The sequence below is a fragment of the Colias eurytheme genome, chromosome 21 (genome assembly GCF_061535395.1).
Source record: "Colias eurytheme isolate Ceu_HAF_F1 chromosome 21, ilColEury1 Martin Lab GWU primary, whole genome shotgun sequence".
Lineage (NCBI taxonomy): Eukaryota > Metazoa > Arthropoda > Insecta > Lepidoptera > Pieridae > Colias > Colias eurytheme.
The window spans coordinates 6395030-6413956 of NC_143000.1; the positions used below are offsets into that span (position 1 = coordinate 6395030).

The following is an 18927-nucleotide window of genomic DNA, read 5'->3' on the forward strand; positions in this document are numbered from 1 at the left end:
AAAAATGCGTCTTAAATAAAATAATTTAAGACGCATTTTTTCTTTTAGGATATACATTTATTTATATATCCTACTATAGTATTATAATTGTTTGTTTTTTAAAAAGCGATCCGCTTCTGGCACTCGCCGGCCGCTGCCGCGGCACGCTCGCTTTGCTCGCTCGGCTCGTGCGTTGTTTATCAAAGTCTAACCTAACCTAACCTAACCTAACTGTTTTTTATTGCAAAAACGATTCGCTTCTGGCATTCGCCGGTCGCTGCCGTGGCACTAACTTAAATGACATTAAACAAGTTTTTAGAATATTCTATTTTTTTTTATATTTTATGGACTCTTTAAATTTTATACCTACGATCTGGCCAAATGTGGATGGCCAAATCGTGAAACGTTGAGGATTTAACGATCTGATCAAACTATGTTGGCCATTTCATGAAATGCGACCATTTCGTGAAATGATCGATCATATCATGAAATGAGCAAATCTACGATATGGCCACGACATATACACCATGTAAAATTCGTTACATCATTTACCACCATAAAAGACATTCCTTATCCTAATTTAGCGTAACTAATCTCCTCATAGACTAACAGAAAACCTATCACAGTTACTTTCCTGGCAAACAATAAACTCGTTTAATCGTAAATGAATAAAACATTTCTCCGAACGTGTCCACGCTATTACAATTTATCAACATCACATTCCAATATTTCGATACGTCTTATATCAAATAGCACGCGTACGTCAAATGTTACATACCTTACATTTGGCGAGTAGCGAAATTCGGAACTATCAAATCATTTTTTGACAGTCATTTGGTATTGTTTGGTGCAATCATAATTTTTATAATCCATACTAATATTATAAATGCGAAAGTTACTCTGTCTGTCTTTTACTCAATCACGCCTTAACTACTGAACCAATTTGCATGAAATTTGGTATGGAGATATTTTGATACCCGAGAAAGGACATAGGCTACCTTTTATTGCGAAATATGTACCACGGGTGAAGCCGGGGCGGACCTCTAGTTTAAAATAATTTTACTTATCCCATTTGAATAATTCAAACTTCATATATACATTTTTTATTTCGCAATATATCTATACTAATATTATAAAGCTGAAGAGTTTGTTTGTTTGAACGCTCTAATCTCAGGAACTGCGGGTCCGATTTGAAAAATTATTTCGGTGTTAGATAGCCCATTCATCGAGGAAGGCTATAGGTTATATTTCATCACACTAAGACCAACAGGAGCGGAGCCACGCGGGTAAAACCGCGGAGTGCAGCTAGTACTTCATACGCATGCACTGTCGCATCAAAATCTGAAGAAAATTAAGTAAAGTTTCCATTTTCGAAGGTCGGTTTAACTGACCTTTCCTATATTCCCTGGAGTTTTTGCATCAACATCTTATATGTATATTATATCTTATCATCTACGTCTTCTTGACAGTGTCAGTCAACGGCCAAATAACCCTGTATACAGGGTGTAATCATTAAGTGAACACATGCGCTTATTTCGCAACTTATGCAGATGTCAAAAAACTTTAAACTGATATCAAAAGTACTTTACTTAATGAGTAAAATTATAATTATAACTTTTGTTATATAAAGGGAGAAATATCCAAAACATTTAAATTGTAGTTACATATATCAAAAACATTTAGTTTTTGATATCGCTAATAGTTACGGAATGATCACCTGCGCACGCTTAACGATTACAACCTGTGTAGCACCACACTATACTTAGTGCTAATATCGCATTCTATCTGATAGCACCTTAATTCGATCGCGTCGCGCGTTACCACCGCACTCTCTCAGCTCGCCACACAAAACACACTAGTAAAGTTGTGAACTTGATCGTGACAGAGGGTCAGGGTGTCTACCGGCGTTTGCTCGTCGGAATAAAACATGTGGTATCGGCAGCTCGTCCCCATTGCCGTGAGACTGTTGTGCCAAGTCAGTTTGTGCTAAGTGCAGTGAACGAATTTGCATTGTGTACATAGATACGGATTTCATTTAAAGTGAGTGAATATATTCATTTTATAGTGACGAATAAATGCTAATTTTGTATGAGATAATTAGTGCATAATTCGGAAATTTTCATCATTTTCGTAATTAATTTTAAGGTAAAGAACAATTCATTAACACAAAAGGGAACACCCGTTTAATATTTTAGAATAAGATTTTTGCGGTTGTTTTAATTGTTTTAATAAAAAAAAAGCGTACAACTATGTCTAATAAAGATAAAATTATTTACATTTACAAGCCTACAAGTATAACATAAAATAAATAAAGAACATATACAAGAACTAAATTACTAGAATTGAAAAAAAAAAAATAAAATTGAATGGTCTGTTTAAATTTTCAAATAACCATAAGATCAATAATCAATAAATTTTATCTATTTTACAATTTAAAGATTTCTTCATATTTATTTAATTTTGTTTACCTATATAACGAAAAAAAAAATCCTTAAAAACGCATTTGAAAAAAGCCACTTTAAGAAATAAACACGTGAAAAGTATCAAGGTTTGTACTTGCTTCTTAAAAAGTTATTATCTAACCAAAATCTTAAGACACGAATAAGTCACTTCCTCCTAATTTAAATTATCTCTCATCTGTTAATTTTTATTATAATTTATTATAAAACATTTTTTGGCAATAGATAATAGCAACTAACCATACTTAACTTACTAAACATATCTATACCAATTATATACAATATACAAGTCCATTAATATTATAAATTATGCGAAAGTTTGTGAGGATGTGTGTGTGTTTGTTAATCTTTCACGCAAATACTACTGAACCGATTACTATGAAATTTAGCACACATATAGAGGGTAACTTGGATTAACACATAGGATAGGTTTTATCCCGGAAATCCAACGGGAACGGGAACAATGCGGGTTTTTCTTTGAAAGCGCGGGCGAAACCACGGGCGGAAAGCTAGTTAATAATATAGAACTTAAATATAAGATTTTTACTTATACCCATATACTTAATTATTTCACATTCACATAATACCATGTAAATATCTACAGTGCTAATTGATATGTTTCTAGGTAGAGATTATGATAAAAGATAGAAAAATATATATTTTACACACTTGAGTTAAATTAAATAAACGCTTGAGTTATTTTTTTTTTTTTTTGCAATTTTTAACAATATCAATTACGACACATATTTTCTGATGCAGATTAGCGTCGAAATGTATCTTAAATTTAGAAATTAATAGTAAAATTGTTAATTGCCAGAAAATTATATTAAAATACATTTCTGTGAATTAGATCACTAAAAACTTCAAGACATTAATTCTATCATTATTTTTCTAACAGGTTTGAACTGACGCGATAGCAAACGAAAAAAATAAATTTATTAAGCACCAGCTTACATACATCTTATATATAAAATTCTCGTGTCACAATGTTAGTCTGCATACTCCTCCGAAACGGGTGGACCGATTCTCATGAAATTTTCTGTGCATATCGGGTAAGTCTGAGAATCGGCCAACATCTATTTTTCATATGTACCACGGGCGAAGCCGGGGCGGACCGCTAGTTATTGTATAATATAATATAATACATTATTGTTATTCTTTACTATAATTTTTAAAGAACAAATAATCAAAACTAGAATAAAAATAAACCTATTAGTTATTTTCAGTTATCATGGCATCTTAGATATTTCAATATAAATTTCATTCTTAACATTACATTTTCAAAATAAGATGCAATGCTCTACTTGTTATTTATTAGATTTTTGTAAGTATACCTAAATCTATAAAAAATAGCGAAGTGATGATATAACAATGATGCTTTATTTGCGAACGTGACTTATTCGACATAATATTGAATAATTTATATCTAAATTATGATATCAGGCATCAGCAATCTTTATTATTTCAAATAAAATTAGAATATATTAAAATTAAAATATAATATATATAGTAGGCGTAATAACGCGTACGATATATACGCCAGCAAAAAACAATTAAATGGGGTACTAAATGGTCATTAATTATATAAAAATTAAAAGAAATATGCGTTGAAATATAATTAATAATTAAGAATGGTAATTAATAATTAAGAAATTGAAGCGTTAAACTTGTATGTGTATATAAATAAACATACATACTTATATATAAAACTGGACCATTGATCAATATATTCTTAAATTTCGTGTTGAAAGGTCAGATTAGTATTGGAGCCTATCCCAAACTTATCCTTTGGCTTAACAATTACGAATGATTATTATTATTAGTAAATACTAATAGAAAGCAAGATCGCTATTTGATATCCCTTACCGAAGTAATAAATTTCAGTATAAAAATTACCGAAGAAGAGTATAAAAAGTTTCTGAAACAGCAATGACCTAATTGTACGATACTTTGGTATGCGTTTTGCATATATCGTAACACCCTTTTCTTTTATAGTGGGGAAATCTTCCAAAGATGCGTGGGTATCTTTGGAAGATTTCCCCATCAGATGCATCGGACCCCATGCCCCGGGGAAAGGGGCCGTGGGTTATGTCGGACTGTGTTCCGTCAAGCCGCTTAAATGATGGGGCCGCGGGTATTGGTTGGAATTCTTCCACGACATATCGTAACACCCAAGCATGTCGTGCGGAACTAACCTTCACGATCATACGTTTGAACTTGAAGCATTACAGTTACAAAATTCGACCTTTACAGCTAATAATAATATTATAAACGTACTTACTAATTATAACTTTTACTAATAATTCCAAATAAATTACATGTAGCATTGAATGAATGAAATCCATACTATAATATTATAAATGCGAAAGTAACTCTGTCTGTCTCTCTGTTACTCAATCACGCCTAAACTACTGAACCAATTTGCATGAAATTTGGTATGGAGATATTTTGATACCCGAGAAAGGACATAGGCTACCTTTTATTGCGAAATATGTACCACGGGCGAAGCCGGGGTGGACCTCTAGTACATAATATAAGTACCTATGTATTTAATAAAGCGGACAAAGTCAAGGATGAGGTACCTAAATTAAAGAAAAAGAGCGTGTGTGCCGAGCACACGTGTCAGAAGTGAAACTTCTTTGGGAAGATTTATAGATATTAAAATCGTCGCCTCAATCCATGACGAGACGCGACCTTGAAATTTTACTCTCAACGCGCCTAACGAAGTTTAACTTTAAAATATTCATTGTTCTTTCGACTTGCACAATAACACGTGTAGGTATTTAATAGAAAAACCATACAATTTGCGTTCCTTTGACTAACTCCAGCTACGTGCTACGAGCTACGGACATTCTGACGACTAGAAAACCATTGTTCTAATGTGTTTAGGTCATGGATAGTTTTTTTTTTATTCCAATTCTGTCACATACATGTCTTTGGTTTATTTTAATACTAGCTTTCCGCCCGCGGCTTCGCCCGCGTTTTCAAAGAAAAACCCGCATAGTTGCCGTTCCTGTGGGATTTCTGGGATAAAACCTATCCTATGTGTTAATCCAAGTTACCCTCTATATGTGTGCTAAATTTCATTGTAATCGGTTCAGTAGTATTTGCGTGAAAGAGTAACAAACAGACATATGTACATACTCACAAACTTTCTCATTATCATTAGTAGGACGTATGTATTTAAAAAAAATTATTTGATTCGAAACGTGTTTAAAAATCATAGATTATTTTTAAATCATCGGTTGTAGTCAATGTAGTTCCTCTCTGTAGTTATAAGAGGGAAACTCGAGTTGAGTTCTAGCTAAAATGGATTTGAGTTAAAACGAAAATATATTCCGTCAACTAACAAAAAAATAGTGATGTAGTTGAAAGGTCGTTTTCTTGTGCTCTTAAAAAACAATTAAATGCAATGTTTTTACAAGAGTCTAACAATTATTTTAAAATTAGCAATGCACTGTTTTTTACTAATATGTAATATATTGTTTTTGTATGTTTATACTACTACTATATACTAAACACGTCGGAATTAATTACGGATACATTGCCATAAATGAAAATTCGATTTTTTTTCATGAACTCGAACTAAAACACTTTGAATATCTAGTAATAAAATATATTAATCCAATTAACGATAATGATAAATAACAAAATATGTACAAAGAATCTATCACTTCATTAGTCCCATACACAAACAACAAACTATTGCATTCCAAACTTATATTTCCTGTATCTTATTAATAATGTATACTTTATTATAAATTATAATATTTAAATACATCGAACATAATAAACGCAAACGCAAATATAAAAAAAAAGTAAGTGAAGTCCCGTGTCCCCGTAGTGGGGTAAGGGGCAGATGCATTATTCATACATCTGTTTCACTGATTGATTTTCTTTAGGGACAAGTAGGTGATCAGCCTTCTGTGTCCTGCCAGACCGAGACATTTTTTTTTCTTCGTCTCCACCGGGAATCGAACCCAGGACCCCTCGGTTCTACGCTCAAGCGCCAACCACTGTACCAAGGAGGCGGTCAAACGCAAATATAATATGTACCTATTACTATAATTGCTTGGGCTAATTTTGCGTATTTTCTATCCATAGCGCCTTCCTTTGGTCTCAACACTAACCGATGACGAATGTACACGAACCGATTTCTAGTTTTACGCTTAGCAACACATTTGGCAATTCATTTTATTATATAGATTGCTATGCTTATTTAATTACATAGTTTAAAACAAAGTCGCTTTCTCTGTCCCTACGTCCGACATAACCCACGGCCTCCGGGGAAGGAGCCGTGGGGTATGTCGGATTTGTCCCTACGTATGCTTAAATCTTTACAACTAGGATTTTTATGCGTTTTTTTTAATACATAGTGATTCAAGAGCAAGGTATATAATGTATAAGGTTAAGACAAAGCGAGCACAGCCGCGGGCGGAAAGCTAGTAAATATACAAAGTCGCAAAATATATAGATTCAATTTGTTCCTGATCGCCCACGCCCCACGCATATGCTGATTTTGGTGTACACTATCATAAAATGTATCTATTGTCTCGCTTATAATACAGTATATGCAAAAACTTGCGAACACATTATCATTTAAAGGCGCTAATGAAGCCTTCGCAAAAAAATTAAATTAAACTCATCACTTAATTTATGTACATACTTAGTTAAAAAATACACATTTTAACGCATCAAATTATTGAATTGTCACTGATAAGTGTTCAAAGTTTTAATTCAATCTGTCCGTTGTGAATCAAAATCGTGGCCAAAGAAGTCGGTAAATACAAACATGCAAGCGAAGCTAATAAAAACGCGTTAAAAATCAGCTACATTTCGTTCTGACAAAAAAATACGAAATTTCATTGTTAATTAATAGATTATTAATACACCATATGTCATAATCGTAAAATCGTCTTTACAATCATAAAATCTATTTAAATGTCATGTCGCGATTGAAGTTGGAAAAAATAAATGAGTTAAAGAATATAATAACCTAGGTACGGATTAATTTTTTTTTTTTCATCAATTATCAACATTATAATTAAATTAATTAATTATCTATATTTTTAGATATTTTTGAGACCTTTAACGCACAAAAATTAAAAGTTTTAAAATACCAATGTATGTATTATGTTTTTAATTTCTCCAAGTTTTACATATAAGTAAAATATTTTAATCGATCAATCACTACAACTTATATATATTACTGTTCATGTGTAGGTATCTATTTATTATCGTTCACAAAATACCACAATTTTCTATTGCTTGGTGCCATAAGTCGAGCATACTAAATTACATATTATAATATCATGCTATTTTTAAAGATACAAATATCATTAAAATAATAGTCCGTAAATCCACAAGACTTTGCTCAAGCCACATTTTTTAAAGCTCAATATGAACATCGTCAATCAGACATAGCAGACTGTTAATATTATCTTTAAACAATATAAAAGTTATATACTTTTAAATAAATTATATAATATTATATCATTCACTGTGACATTGAAAACAGCAGTGTTTTTTAAACAAGTTTAATAGACGATCCAGTTCTATAGGAATGTGAAATGTATCTATGAGAACTAATTAATTTCACATTAGACCAATCTGTAGAATTAATCTGACCACTACAGATTTATAAAAATAACAAATAATAGTTTAATTTTAACCTATTGTTGAACTGTGATACCGGTTAAAACCCATTTCAGACACCAGCTCTTCCAACTCCAGCTAATTGTTTGATAATTGATTAATTTATGTGTAGATTAATTTATGTTGATTGGGAATTGTGAGGAGAAATAAATAAATGATTTGATTTGATTGGTTTATTTTCATGAAAAGCACTTTTTGCTTGATTAGATAGAGATTAGTAGTAGCATGATTTTAATACTTTTTACCCGGTTTTAAGTTAGTCCGTATTTAATAATAAAACGGTGAGTCGTCAACAAAAGGTCATTGCACAGTAGTCACCAGACACAACAATAGATCGAGCAAATAGTTCCCAAATTGGAACAGAAAAAGTGTTAACTCGATGAGCATTCACATATTTCTGGTAATCAGCCTTGACCGTGCGGACACTTGTTCCTTGGAGCAGTCCTAGAAGCCGACCTTCGTAAGAAACGCGTCCGTGTTCAATTATCGAAGACATTTATTGCGTAGCGAACGAACAAATAAGAACAAGTAAAATAACTTTTCCTTGTTCAATGAGCAGTTCAAATAGGATGTACGACAAAGGTTGTAAGGATAATAGACCTGTTTGCAGTCCCTTTAGATTCCAACACAGACAATTTTAAATCAGTAGGTGTAGAAAGGCAAAAACATAATTCGCAAAGTTTTAGAATGTTTGCTTGAATTTCCATGTGAGAACTATGTTGATGATATGTCTATACCACATAATCCCTATAAAAAAGACCGTTATTTTCTCTTTATATGGTGACCAAAAGCACAAAGATTATCTAATTAGAAAAAGGTCAAGGAAAATCGACTAAATATTACACATGAAAACTATTTTTATCCAAAACAGAACTTACAAGACTTGTTATTTTATTATCTGGTCTTATATAACATGACACATTACATAAAACATTAGTTTGGTCCTAATCGGGCATGATAATTAATTTATTCATTAATTATTTATGAATTCATCTTAAACGACAAACTTAGTCTATAAGTTCCGAAGTCAACAAACTCTATATTGAAACCTAGAACTTGAATGTAGGAGATCAATAAGTTACATAATATTTAAATTAAAGAAATTGTTATAAATATGACTCGCTGAGCGACAGACGTTTTCTATCTTCTGGCGAACTGTCGGTATACGAGGTGAAGTAGCCACATTATTGTTTTTTTTTTAATTTTAAAGTCAGCGTGACGTGAAAAAAGGGAATTAGAGGTTCATAATTCATCGTTATTTGTTAATGTATATTTGCTATGTTATAATATAATACTTATTATATCGACGAAAAATATTTTTACAGCAAAAAAACGTGAACGTGACTCATTAGTGAAAGATGTTGCCATGAGATACCAAATCTATAAACATTCAATCTAATTTATTAGTATCGATGTTTAACGATCCATAACGGTAATGTGTTAAGATAGTTATATGTTAATAGATCAATGCTTACAATGGACCGCGAATGTTTATAAAATGTTCTATAAAAACAAACTAACGTTTTCAAATCCAATATACTTTCTTTAAAAGGTTTGACAATATTAATTGGTCAAATGCGATATCAAGAATAAATTTTATAAAAACGTTTCGAATAAAAAACATACAGAGGTATGTGACAATCATACAAAACTACGTGTAGGGAACTGTCTTATGTACGAAATTTCTATAATCTCATAATTTTATTATACCTACGCCCTAAGGGTGCTTTTCCACCAGATATGTGTGATGATGCGTAGCCAGGGATGTGTTTGTAAAAAACCAATCATATCGCTTCATTTAGCGTTGGAAGCGGTACTAGTTCTTTACACTCACTACGCATCCTTATGGAACATGGAACATCTCTGATGGAAATTCACCCTCATACTAAAATAACCACCATTAACACTTAACACACACATTGTCAACATATATTGCATAGTGTCACATATTACGCAAGTGATTACATTTACATAACAATCTATAGAGTAGATAAAACGCACACGCGATTTCATATAAACATACAGAGACGTCTAATGCAACCTATCGAGATATAAATCGCGACCTTGCAATCATTAGTCAGACATGCCGGTATACATCGAAACACGTAAGATCGTTTTATTCATTATTCTCTAATTTATTACTAAATTGTCGCTGATAATAATCTATTCATATATATACAGGGTGTCCCACTATTGGTATACTAAGCGCGAAGGGACTTGTAGTTTTGCATACACTGATCACGTAAAAAATACTTAAACAACAAAATTACGCCAAAAAAATTTTGCTAAATTTTTCCTGAAAATTCATGTTTTCTTTTTTAGCTTAGCGCAGCCGGCATATACCGTTTCTCTAATGTGAGCATTATGTCTATGAAAACATAATCTTAAACGATAGCTCACGTGCGGGTGGCAAAGTTGGGCGGGTTCCTTGTTATGGGTGTACAATATAGAGTTTTAAAAATTCATCTATTTGAAAAAAAAATGCGTTTGGAATTTTATAAGTATTTTTTACGTACTCAGCGTATGCAAAACTATAACCTCCTTTGAGCTTAGTATACCAACAGTGGGACACCCTGTATATATATAAATGAAACCCGTTTTCCTTTGTCACGGCATCACGCGTGAACGGGTAGACCGATTTCGATAATTCTTTTTTTATTATATTCCTTGAAATACGAGGATGGTTCTTATGTAAAGAAAACGTAAATATGTACCTCGGGCGAAGCCGGTGCGGACCGCTAGTATAAAGATGAAATAGTCGCGTTTATTTAATAAGCATTTTTGCGTTAGGGCGGTTAGGCCATTATCAACGTATTCATCGATGGTGTTTCGTAACTTTCTCCGTGCGAAATATTTTAAAGCATAAGAATACGTCAAAAAGGATTTGTTTGAACGTGAATTATCAATATTAATATTTTGTTTGTTTTCACATGTATTCAATAAAAAAGGAACAGCCAAAATATAGAACAGAAAGAGACACAGATAAAATATCCAGATATTTAAATAAATTGTGCAACTTAAAACTAGAGTGACTACCTATAAAGATGTGACGTATGCCAAATACTTTTTTAATTATATCTTTCATTAATGAAATTGCTCAATATTTTCTAATAGTTGCGTAAATTATTCTAATAATAATTTATTTAAATCCGCTATTTTACTAATGCTCTTTGTAAGGCTCTATGTATGGTAATTGTCAGATTATTCGTTAAATAAAATACCAGTGAAAGCATCTATTACTTTCGTATGAAAGATATTGCAAGATATTCAATCAATTTTTAACTAAAGATACTTTAACAATTTTGAACTACAGATACCTACTGAGAATCATAACAAAAATTTAATACGGTTAAACATTAGATTCCGTGATAAACTCTACGGAAATAACACAAAAATATGACCTCGTTTCCGCATACATATCCCTCAAATAATGTAGTAATGCAGAATTACTCATCAAATTATACCAAATTAAACCTTTTTATATGGGTTTTCTGTAAAATTGAACATACAATAAAACACTAGATTAGATCAAAGATGTAGGAATGGATAACCAATTGTAAATGCACTCACAAAAGTTTTAAACTCAAGATAAATTAAATTCCAATTAAAACATCAAATCATTAGTTATCTTTGATAGCACTATTAACAAAAAAGCTTCCAAACAAAATAAATGTTACGATTAAAAAATGTTTACACTATAGGTATAAATTTTGACAAAATGGAAGTAATTCGATCACGAGGCTGCATTCGAAGTTCGAAACCACGCGACGCGACGTCTTCTGCCTTACCGGGGCGCACTACATAAAATAATGTACCATATCGTTTTACAGCATTCGATATATTAACCATTTCACAAACTATGAAAATGGAATTGATTGTTAAATAAATAAAGTAACATAACGTTAAATTGAACAATTTTTTGTTCAACTATTTAACGGCACGCGCACTTAATTACATTTTACATAATGTGGAAGGCTTATTATTCACAAAAAAAATGAATTGTTTTTACTTTAACATTTGTTGACCTACAATGGCCCTGTTACGGTCTTTGAAGGATCCGTTCCACGTGCATATTCAAATTATAATAGTAATATATAAATTAAATTCTTTTATACAGCAATTTATAACTGGATATTTAAATGCTTGCTAAGTACTTACACAGTTGACCTACATTTTATCTATTAAGAGTTTTAAATCTTCAATACATACATTAAAAATTAAAATGAATGGCTCATGGCTCCCAGATAACCGTGTCGAATTATTTTCTTTATTTTTGAGTAAATATTAATGTCATTCAAAGTCTAGAAAATTCCACATTATATGGATAATGGAACCTTTCTTTTTGTTTCACAAATGATTGTTAAGTGTGTATATTTATAACACGCTTATGTATTAGCTTCACTTGTTTGTACTTTTTTAGAGTCGATTTTGACCCACTTTAAACGGACAGATTTAATTCTAGCTTCCTAAACATATCAAGGATCATTGACAATACATAATTTTCATGAGTTTTTCTTATTGTCCTCATTCGAGGATTAAAATTATATTAATTAAGATAAGACGTATTTATTTTAACGTGAGAAAAACAACATATTTTTATGAAAATCTTATATTTAATTCATTATACAAGATAATAGATATATTTAGCAGTACATATTAAGGTTGTAGGCATTTTTTATATTCGATTTATTTAAATAAATCGTCAGCATTATCGATCTGGGTTAAAAACAATTTAACTTGCTAATTTATGACACAGGTTTTAACACAGAGCAAAGGCTTAATATATTACATATATGGATTTAAATTCCTAACAGTTAAATAGATTACATACCTACATGAATTTTGAAATGATTAAATTTTAAAATTTAACGACGTCATTATAGTGCGCATAAAAAACTTTATACCAATTAAATCATTGTAATTATTTACATCTTACATTTTCTCAAGAAAAATATATTATTTATCACATTATTACCTCAAAAAAGTAATAGATTCTACGCTTAACGTTACAATGTTATAATAATCAGTGCAACATTGGTGACGTTTTAGATACAACACCAGTGTACGTGTGCATTTTCGTATTACTCGTCTTTATCAGTAATTATTTCCACGTTTTGCCCTCATTGTTCCAATAACTGGTTTGGCTCTATGTTAAAAACTTTGCGGTCAATCCCAGACCTTATCAATTATTACTCTCCGTCTATATAAAGTATTTTCATTCTGCTATTGCTTCATACATTGCCCCTTATAAAACCTCCTAGGACAATTAGCTCTATAATAAGATCGAGCCACCACAAAACTACACTATAATTATGAAGAGGAAAGATTTGATTGTTTGAATTGAATAGGCTCCATAACTACCTACTGGACTGTTTTAAAATATATTTTTATCAATAGAATCCTACATTATCCCTGATAAACATAGACTATATTTACGGCTAGCATCAGTAAACAGTATTTGTGCAAAATATTACGTTAAGGATAGGAGATATAATATACCAACTGGCACTATGCCAGCGGTGGATTATGGCTTAAACTTTTCATTGTGACAAATATGGGCGTATAAATATAATAATGTGAAATATTCATCAATTCTCGCATTGAGGAATATTCATTCAATTAATTTTCCCACGGATCTCAATTCCAATTGTCTTCCCTTACATTGCAATACCCAATTGATAATAATCTTGCATTTATAGATAAACTTTTCAAGTAAAAGTTATTTATAACTTTTACTTGAAAAGTAAAAAAATGTATAAAAATATGAATTTGCACCTAAATACTATAAAGTATACAAAGCCCATATAAATGACGAATAAACATACATCGCGTGATAATATTATCTGACAATTGCTACCTAGTAAGGAAACCCAAAATTAAAACAACGTACTATTAGATGAGGCAGGTACTAAATGCACAAAGACGCACATCCGTTATTCGCAAATAAACTACAATTTACTCGTAAAATCCCATACGATTCAACGAGTAACAATTTTCTTATAAAGCCATTGAGAAATTACAAAGACACCAGAACTTATACTGCTACTATCCATCTAATGCTAAATTCATAAGCATTCATTATTACCGCTTAATTTATATTTTTTTTTCATAATATAAACAAGCATATCAGTCGTTAAACAAATTAACTTTGTACTTGCACAAACCACCTCTTTTCCTGATTCCCAATCTATCAATTTCAATGATGTTGATGAACTTGACATTGCGTAACCGACTATAAACGAGTCTTATAAAGAAAATTACTTTATTAAAGCCGTGTTTATTTAATGCTAATATTACGTTATCGCAAACCACTGTTGAGGAAAATAATGTCCCATGCATTCCAATTACTTATATCTAAGTATTGCGATGAAACAATCTACTTCTTGAAAACAACAAGTCGCTTCCGTATTCTAGTTATCTTGTTAATCTATCATCATTAGTTCAATATAAGATTAGCTCATTAAGTAATAATATAAAACTTTATTGTAAGAATCAAACAAAAACTACACGCTGCATTTTAGACGGACCATTTGTAACAATGATAGTTCAATTGAAACACAAACTGAATGCGAGTATAAAGATTTTAAAAACATTAATTTCAAAGTAATACTTAAATAAATTTTAATGTAAACTTATAGTTAAGAAAAATATCTTGGTTAGGATGCAAAATAATTTAAATAAACATAAAATTATTGAAATTAAAGCATGAATTAGCATTAATTAAATTAGTGAATTATCAAAGCATGCTTTTTTTTTACAGATGGTTCAACAGCAACCAGCGCTGCTATCTGCGCTATGGATACTGTTAACAATATTACTGCCAACGAGAACACAAAATATGAATCCAGTTTCGTCTTTCATGAACTTCCTTCAAGAAGGCTCACATCAACTCGACACCGAGCCGCCTGATCAAGTGAATCTGCTTTCAGAGTACGATTTCATTATAGTCGGCGCTGGTACGGCCGGGTGTGTTATAGCTAATCGTTTAACTGAAATACCAGACTGGAAAGTTCTATTGGTCGAAGCGGGAGTCAACGAGAACTACCTCATGGACATCCCTATACTAGCTAACTATCTCCAATTTACGGCAGCGAATTGGAAGTATAAAACGAAGCCTTCAGATAAATATTGCGCCGGTTTCGAAAACCAACAGTGCAATTGGCCTCGAGGAAAAGTTGTAGGTGGTTCGAGTGTTATAAATTATATGATTTATACAAGAGGCGCACCACAGGACTACAACAATTGGGAAGCAATGGGCAATAAGGGGTGGAATTGGGAGGAGGTGTTACCATACTTTAAAAAAGTTGAAAACTTTAATATACCAGCATTTGACAATCCTAAATATCACGGACACGAAGGTTTCCTCAATGTCGAGCATGCGCCATTTCGAACAACCAAAGCTAAACAATGGGTAAAAGGCGCTCAAGAATTAGGATTCAAATACAGTGATTACAATGGCGCCAATCCAGGCGGAGTGTCCTTCTTGCAACTATCGATGAAGAATGGAACCCGTCACAGTTCAAGTAGAGCATACTTGCATCCAATTAATAAAAGAAATAATCTTTACCTGTCAAAAGGTAGCATGGTGACTAAACTAATATTCGATTCAGATAAAAAGAGAGTTATCGGAATAGAACTCGAAAAACGTGGAAAGCGATTTAAAATCCTAGCTAAGAGAGAAGTTATCGTTTCTGCAGGCGCTATTAATTCGCCCCAACTTTTGATGCTTTCTGGTATAGGGCCAAGAGATCACTTGGAATCGCTTAAAATACCAGTCGTTAAAGACTTGCCTGTTGGATACAACTTGATGGACCATATTGCTGCCGGGGGAGTACAATTTATGGTGAACCAGCAAAACTTTAGTTTATCCACAGAATATATCCTAAATCATTTAGAATTAGTATTCAAATGGATGAAAACACACAAAGGACCTTTATCTATTCCTGGTGGGTGTGAAGCTTTAATTTTCATGGACTTAAAAGACAAGTATAACAAAACCTCCTGGCCTGATCTTGAATTACTTTTCATTGGTGGTGGTCTGAACTCTGATCCATTACTACCGAGAAACTTTAATTTTGATGAAAAAATATACGCAGAAACATATAGCCCGTTAGGAAAAGATGATATCTTCATGATATTTCCCATGTTAATGCGACCAAAATCGAAGGGAAGAGTACTGTTGCAAAGTAGAAATCCTAAAGTCCATCCAACATTAATACCAAATTATTTTGAATATCCAGAGGACTTGCAAAAAATAGTTGAAGGAATAAAAGTTGCTATAGAAATTTCTAGACAGCCAGCTATGCGTAAGCTTGGAACAAAAATGTACGACGTTCCAATTAAAGAATGTCTTAAGTACGGTCCTTTTGGTAGTGATGCTTACTTCGCTTGTCAAGCTCAGATGTTTACATTTACTATATACCATCAAAGTGGAACTTGCAAAATGGGTGTGGAGAGTGATCCATCTTCTGTTGTAGATAACAGATTACGGGTACATGGGATTGAGGGACTAAGAGTAATAGATGCTAGTGTAATGCCTGAAATAGTGTCAAGTCATACGAATGCTCCAGTATACATGATAGCAGAAAGAGGTTCAGACTTTATCAAACAGGACTGGGGACGCTACAAATAAATTATTATTATTTACTCAATTACTTTTTAAACTGTGATTTTAATGTAATTTTAGTACCTATGGTTTTGTATGAGTAGTAAATTATGGTAGAATTATCGATGCAATAGTAGTATAATAATTTGATAATTACTATTTATATTCTTCGCGATAAATTATCTATGTAGATACTGTTGCGTCAAGAATATCGAACGATAGCGATGTCAATAGAGCAAGCAATAACAATGAAATTGTTATTGGGCATTTAATGTAATTAAAAATAGCTTTAATTTCGTTTAATGTTATATGTATTATTAGTGGCCTTTGGTGAACAAAATTTGCTTAGTATGAAGGTTTATTTGATAAAAATCTATTTGATGAAAGGAACCTCTAAAAATGTCATGCAATATGATAAATCAATTTTTCTTTATATATGGTATTGTATCACGTGTATAAGTATTTTTACTACAACGAAATTATAGGATATCCACCTCAACAATGTTTCCAATGATTTCGTTGTTTAAAAATTAGCCGTTTGTAATGTACTTACTACTTTAAATATGTAAATTTTGATAATTTTATGTGAAAACATGTATAAATCTTATGTAAAGACTGTTTCGTGATAATTAATTTAGACTTAATAAATTTTTAAATATGACTTTTTGTTTTATTTTTAGCCTTGGCAGATTTTAATTCAATATCACCTAATTATTATTTAAGCCACTAACCATATAGTATTTTCTGAGCTTCTACACCTAAGCCAAACCTTATCTAAAGTACCGACCATGAAAAGTAAATATGTATATAACTAATTCTATAGAAAATTATGTATCGAAGCAACTATAGAGTTGCATGCCGTTTCTTCTCCATAGATACTGCTTTCCGAAACGGTGGTAAATATTAAAAATATGTTATGAAGATTCAAAAGTGCTTCTAGAAAAAGTCTAATTGAATAAATAAATGTTTGAGTTTGATGGTTTCATCATATTCCAACAGATGTGATAAACCTCTATTGTTAACAACTTTTAAATTTGAACAAAAAATCATACCAAATATGGTCGAAATAAGGTCTCATTTTGCCATGATAATGTTGAGATAAATATATACATACTAATATTATAGATAGCTGAAGAGGTTGTTTGTTTAAACGCGCTAATCTCAGGAACTACTGGTCTGATTTGAAAAATTATTTCGGTGTTAGATAGTCCATTTATCGTGGAAGGCTATAAGTCACGCCAAAACCAACAGGAGCAGAGCACTACGGGTAAAACCGCAGAGCACAGCTATTATTTAATAAAATTTGAATATTCGACATAATGACCTGTCGAACATCATAAATACGACGATTTGTTTGTCAAATAAAACTAATTGTGTAACGGAAAATTAACAACAACATCTTTTTTGACAACAACATTATAAAGCTATAAAAATACGCATTCGGACAAATCTATTATTAATGAAAAATCAGTATTTCCTAAAACAATATCCACTTCATTAAAAGAATAGTCTTCTTTAAAATTTAAATTACCTATACACATTAGTGAATGAATATTTAAAACAATGAACTTGAAATATAAATAACAAGGGAAATATTCAAGTAGGAAATTAATATAATTGTATTTTGTTGATAGAATTAAAATTTCTAATATAGTTTTTAAGAATGTAAAAACTTATTCGCTTACGTTAATTATTTAAATTTATTTATAAACTAGCGGTCCGCCCCGGCTTCGCCCGTGGTACATATTTCACAATAAAAGGTAGCCTATGTTCTTTCTCAAAGTCAAAAGATTGTCTGTGCCAAATTTCATCAAAATCGGTTGAGAGGTTTAAGCGGGAAAGCGTAACAGACAGACAGACAGAGTTACTTTCGCATTTATAATATTAGTAGGGATTAACCTTTTCATTTTCCGTCATACTTGCTCTTACCCTATCTATATTAAACATTCTAATAAGTTTGTTGAAAACAATAGGATAAAAAATATTTCTTTACTTTGAATTACTTTACAAAAAAGATGATGTAATATCTCTAATATAATAAATATTTCATTAATATAACATGGACGAACGAATTTTACAAAATTTTACTTTAAAACACGATAAATAATGTAAAACAAATAACGTCCTAGATAAAGAGGTAAAACAGTCCGGGGCTATGTTTATGAATTATGATTTTATAATGTACCAAAATGAACGGAAAAAGTAAAAAATAATGGCTAATATAACAAA

At 31.6% G+C, this 18927-nt stretch overlaps 2 protein-coding genes across 5 annotated transcripts in view; one reads left to right on the forward strand and one right to left on the reverse strand.

Moving 5' to 3' along the window:
* Positions 1-18927, reverse strand: part of Flo2 (flotillin-2) — a 220093-nt gene that overhangs the window by 177669 nt on the left and 23497 nt on the right. The window lies entirely within an intron of this gene.
* LOC149899190 (glucose dehydrogenase [FAD, quinone]-like) lies at positions 1857-17359 on the forward strand. 3 transcript variants are annotated; one of them, XM_090114688.1, is made up of 2 exons: positions 1857-2124; positions 14854-17359. In XM_090114688.1, exon 2 carries the CDS (start codon positions 14854-14856, stop codon positions 16723-16725), a length of 1872 nt encoding a protein of 623 aa, XP_089970814.1. In that variant the 5' UTR covers positions 1857-2124; the 3' UTR covers positions 16726-17359. The 3 variants fall into 3 exon arrangements, with proteins under 3 accessions (XP_089970814.1, XP_089970812.1, XP_089970815.1); XM_090114686.1 differs by having other exon boundaries at positions 1857-2019; XM_090114689.1 differs by lacking the exon at positions 1857-2124 and adding an exon at positions 10151-10198.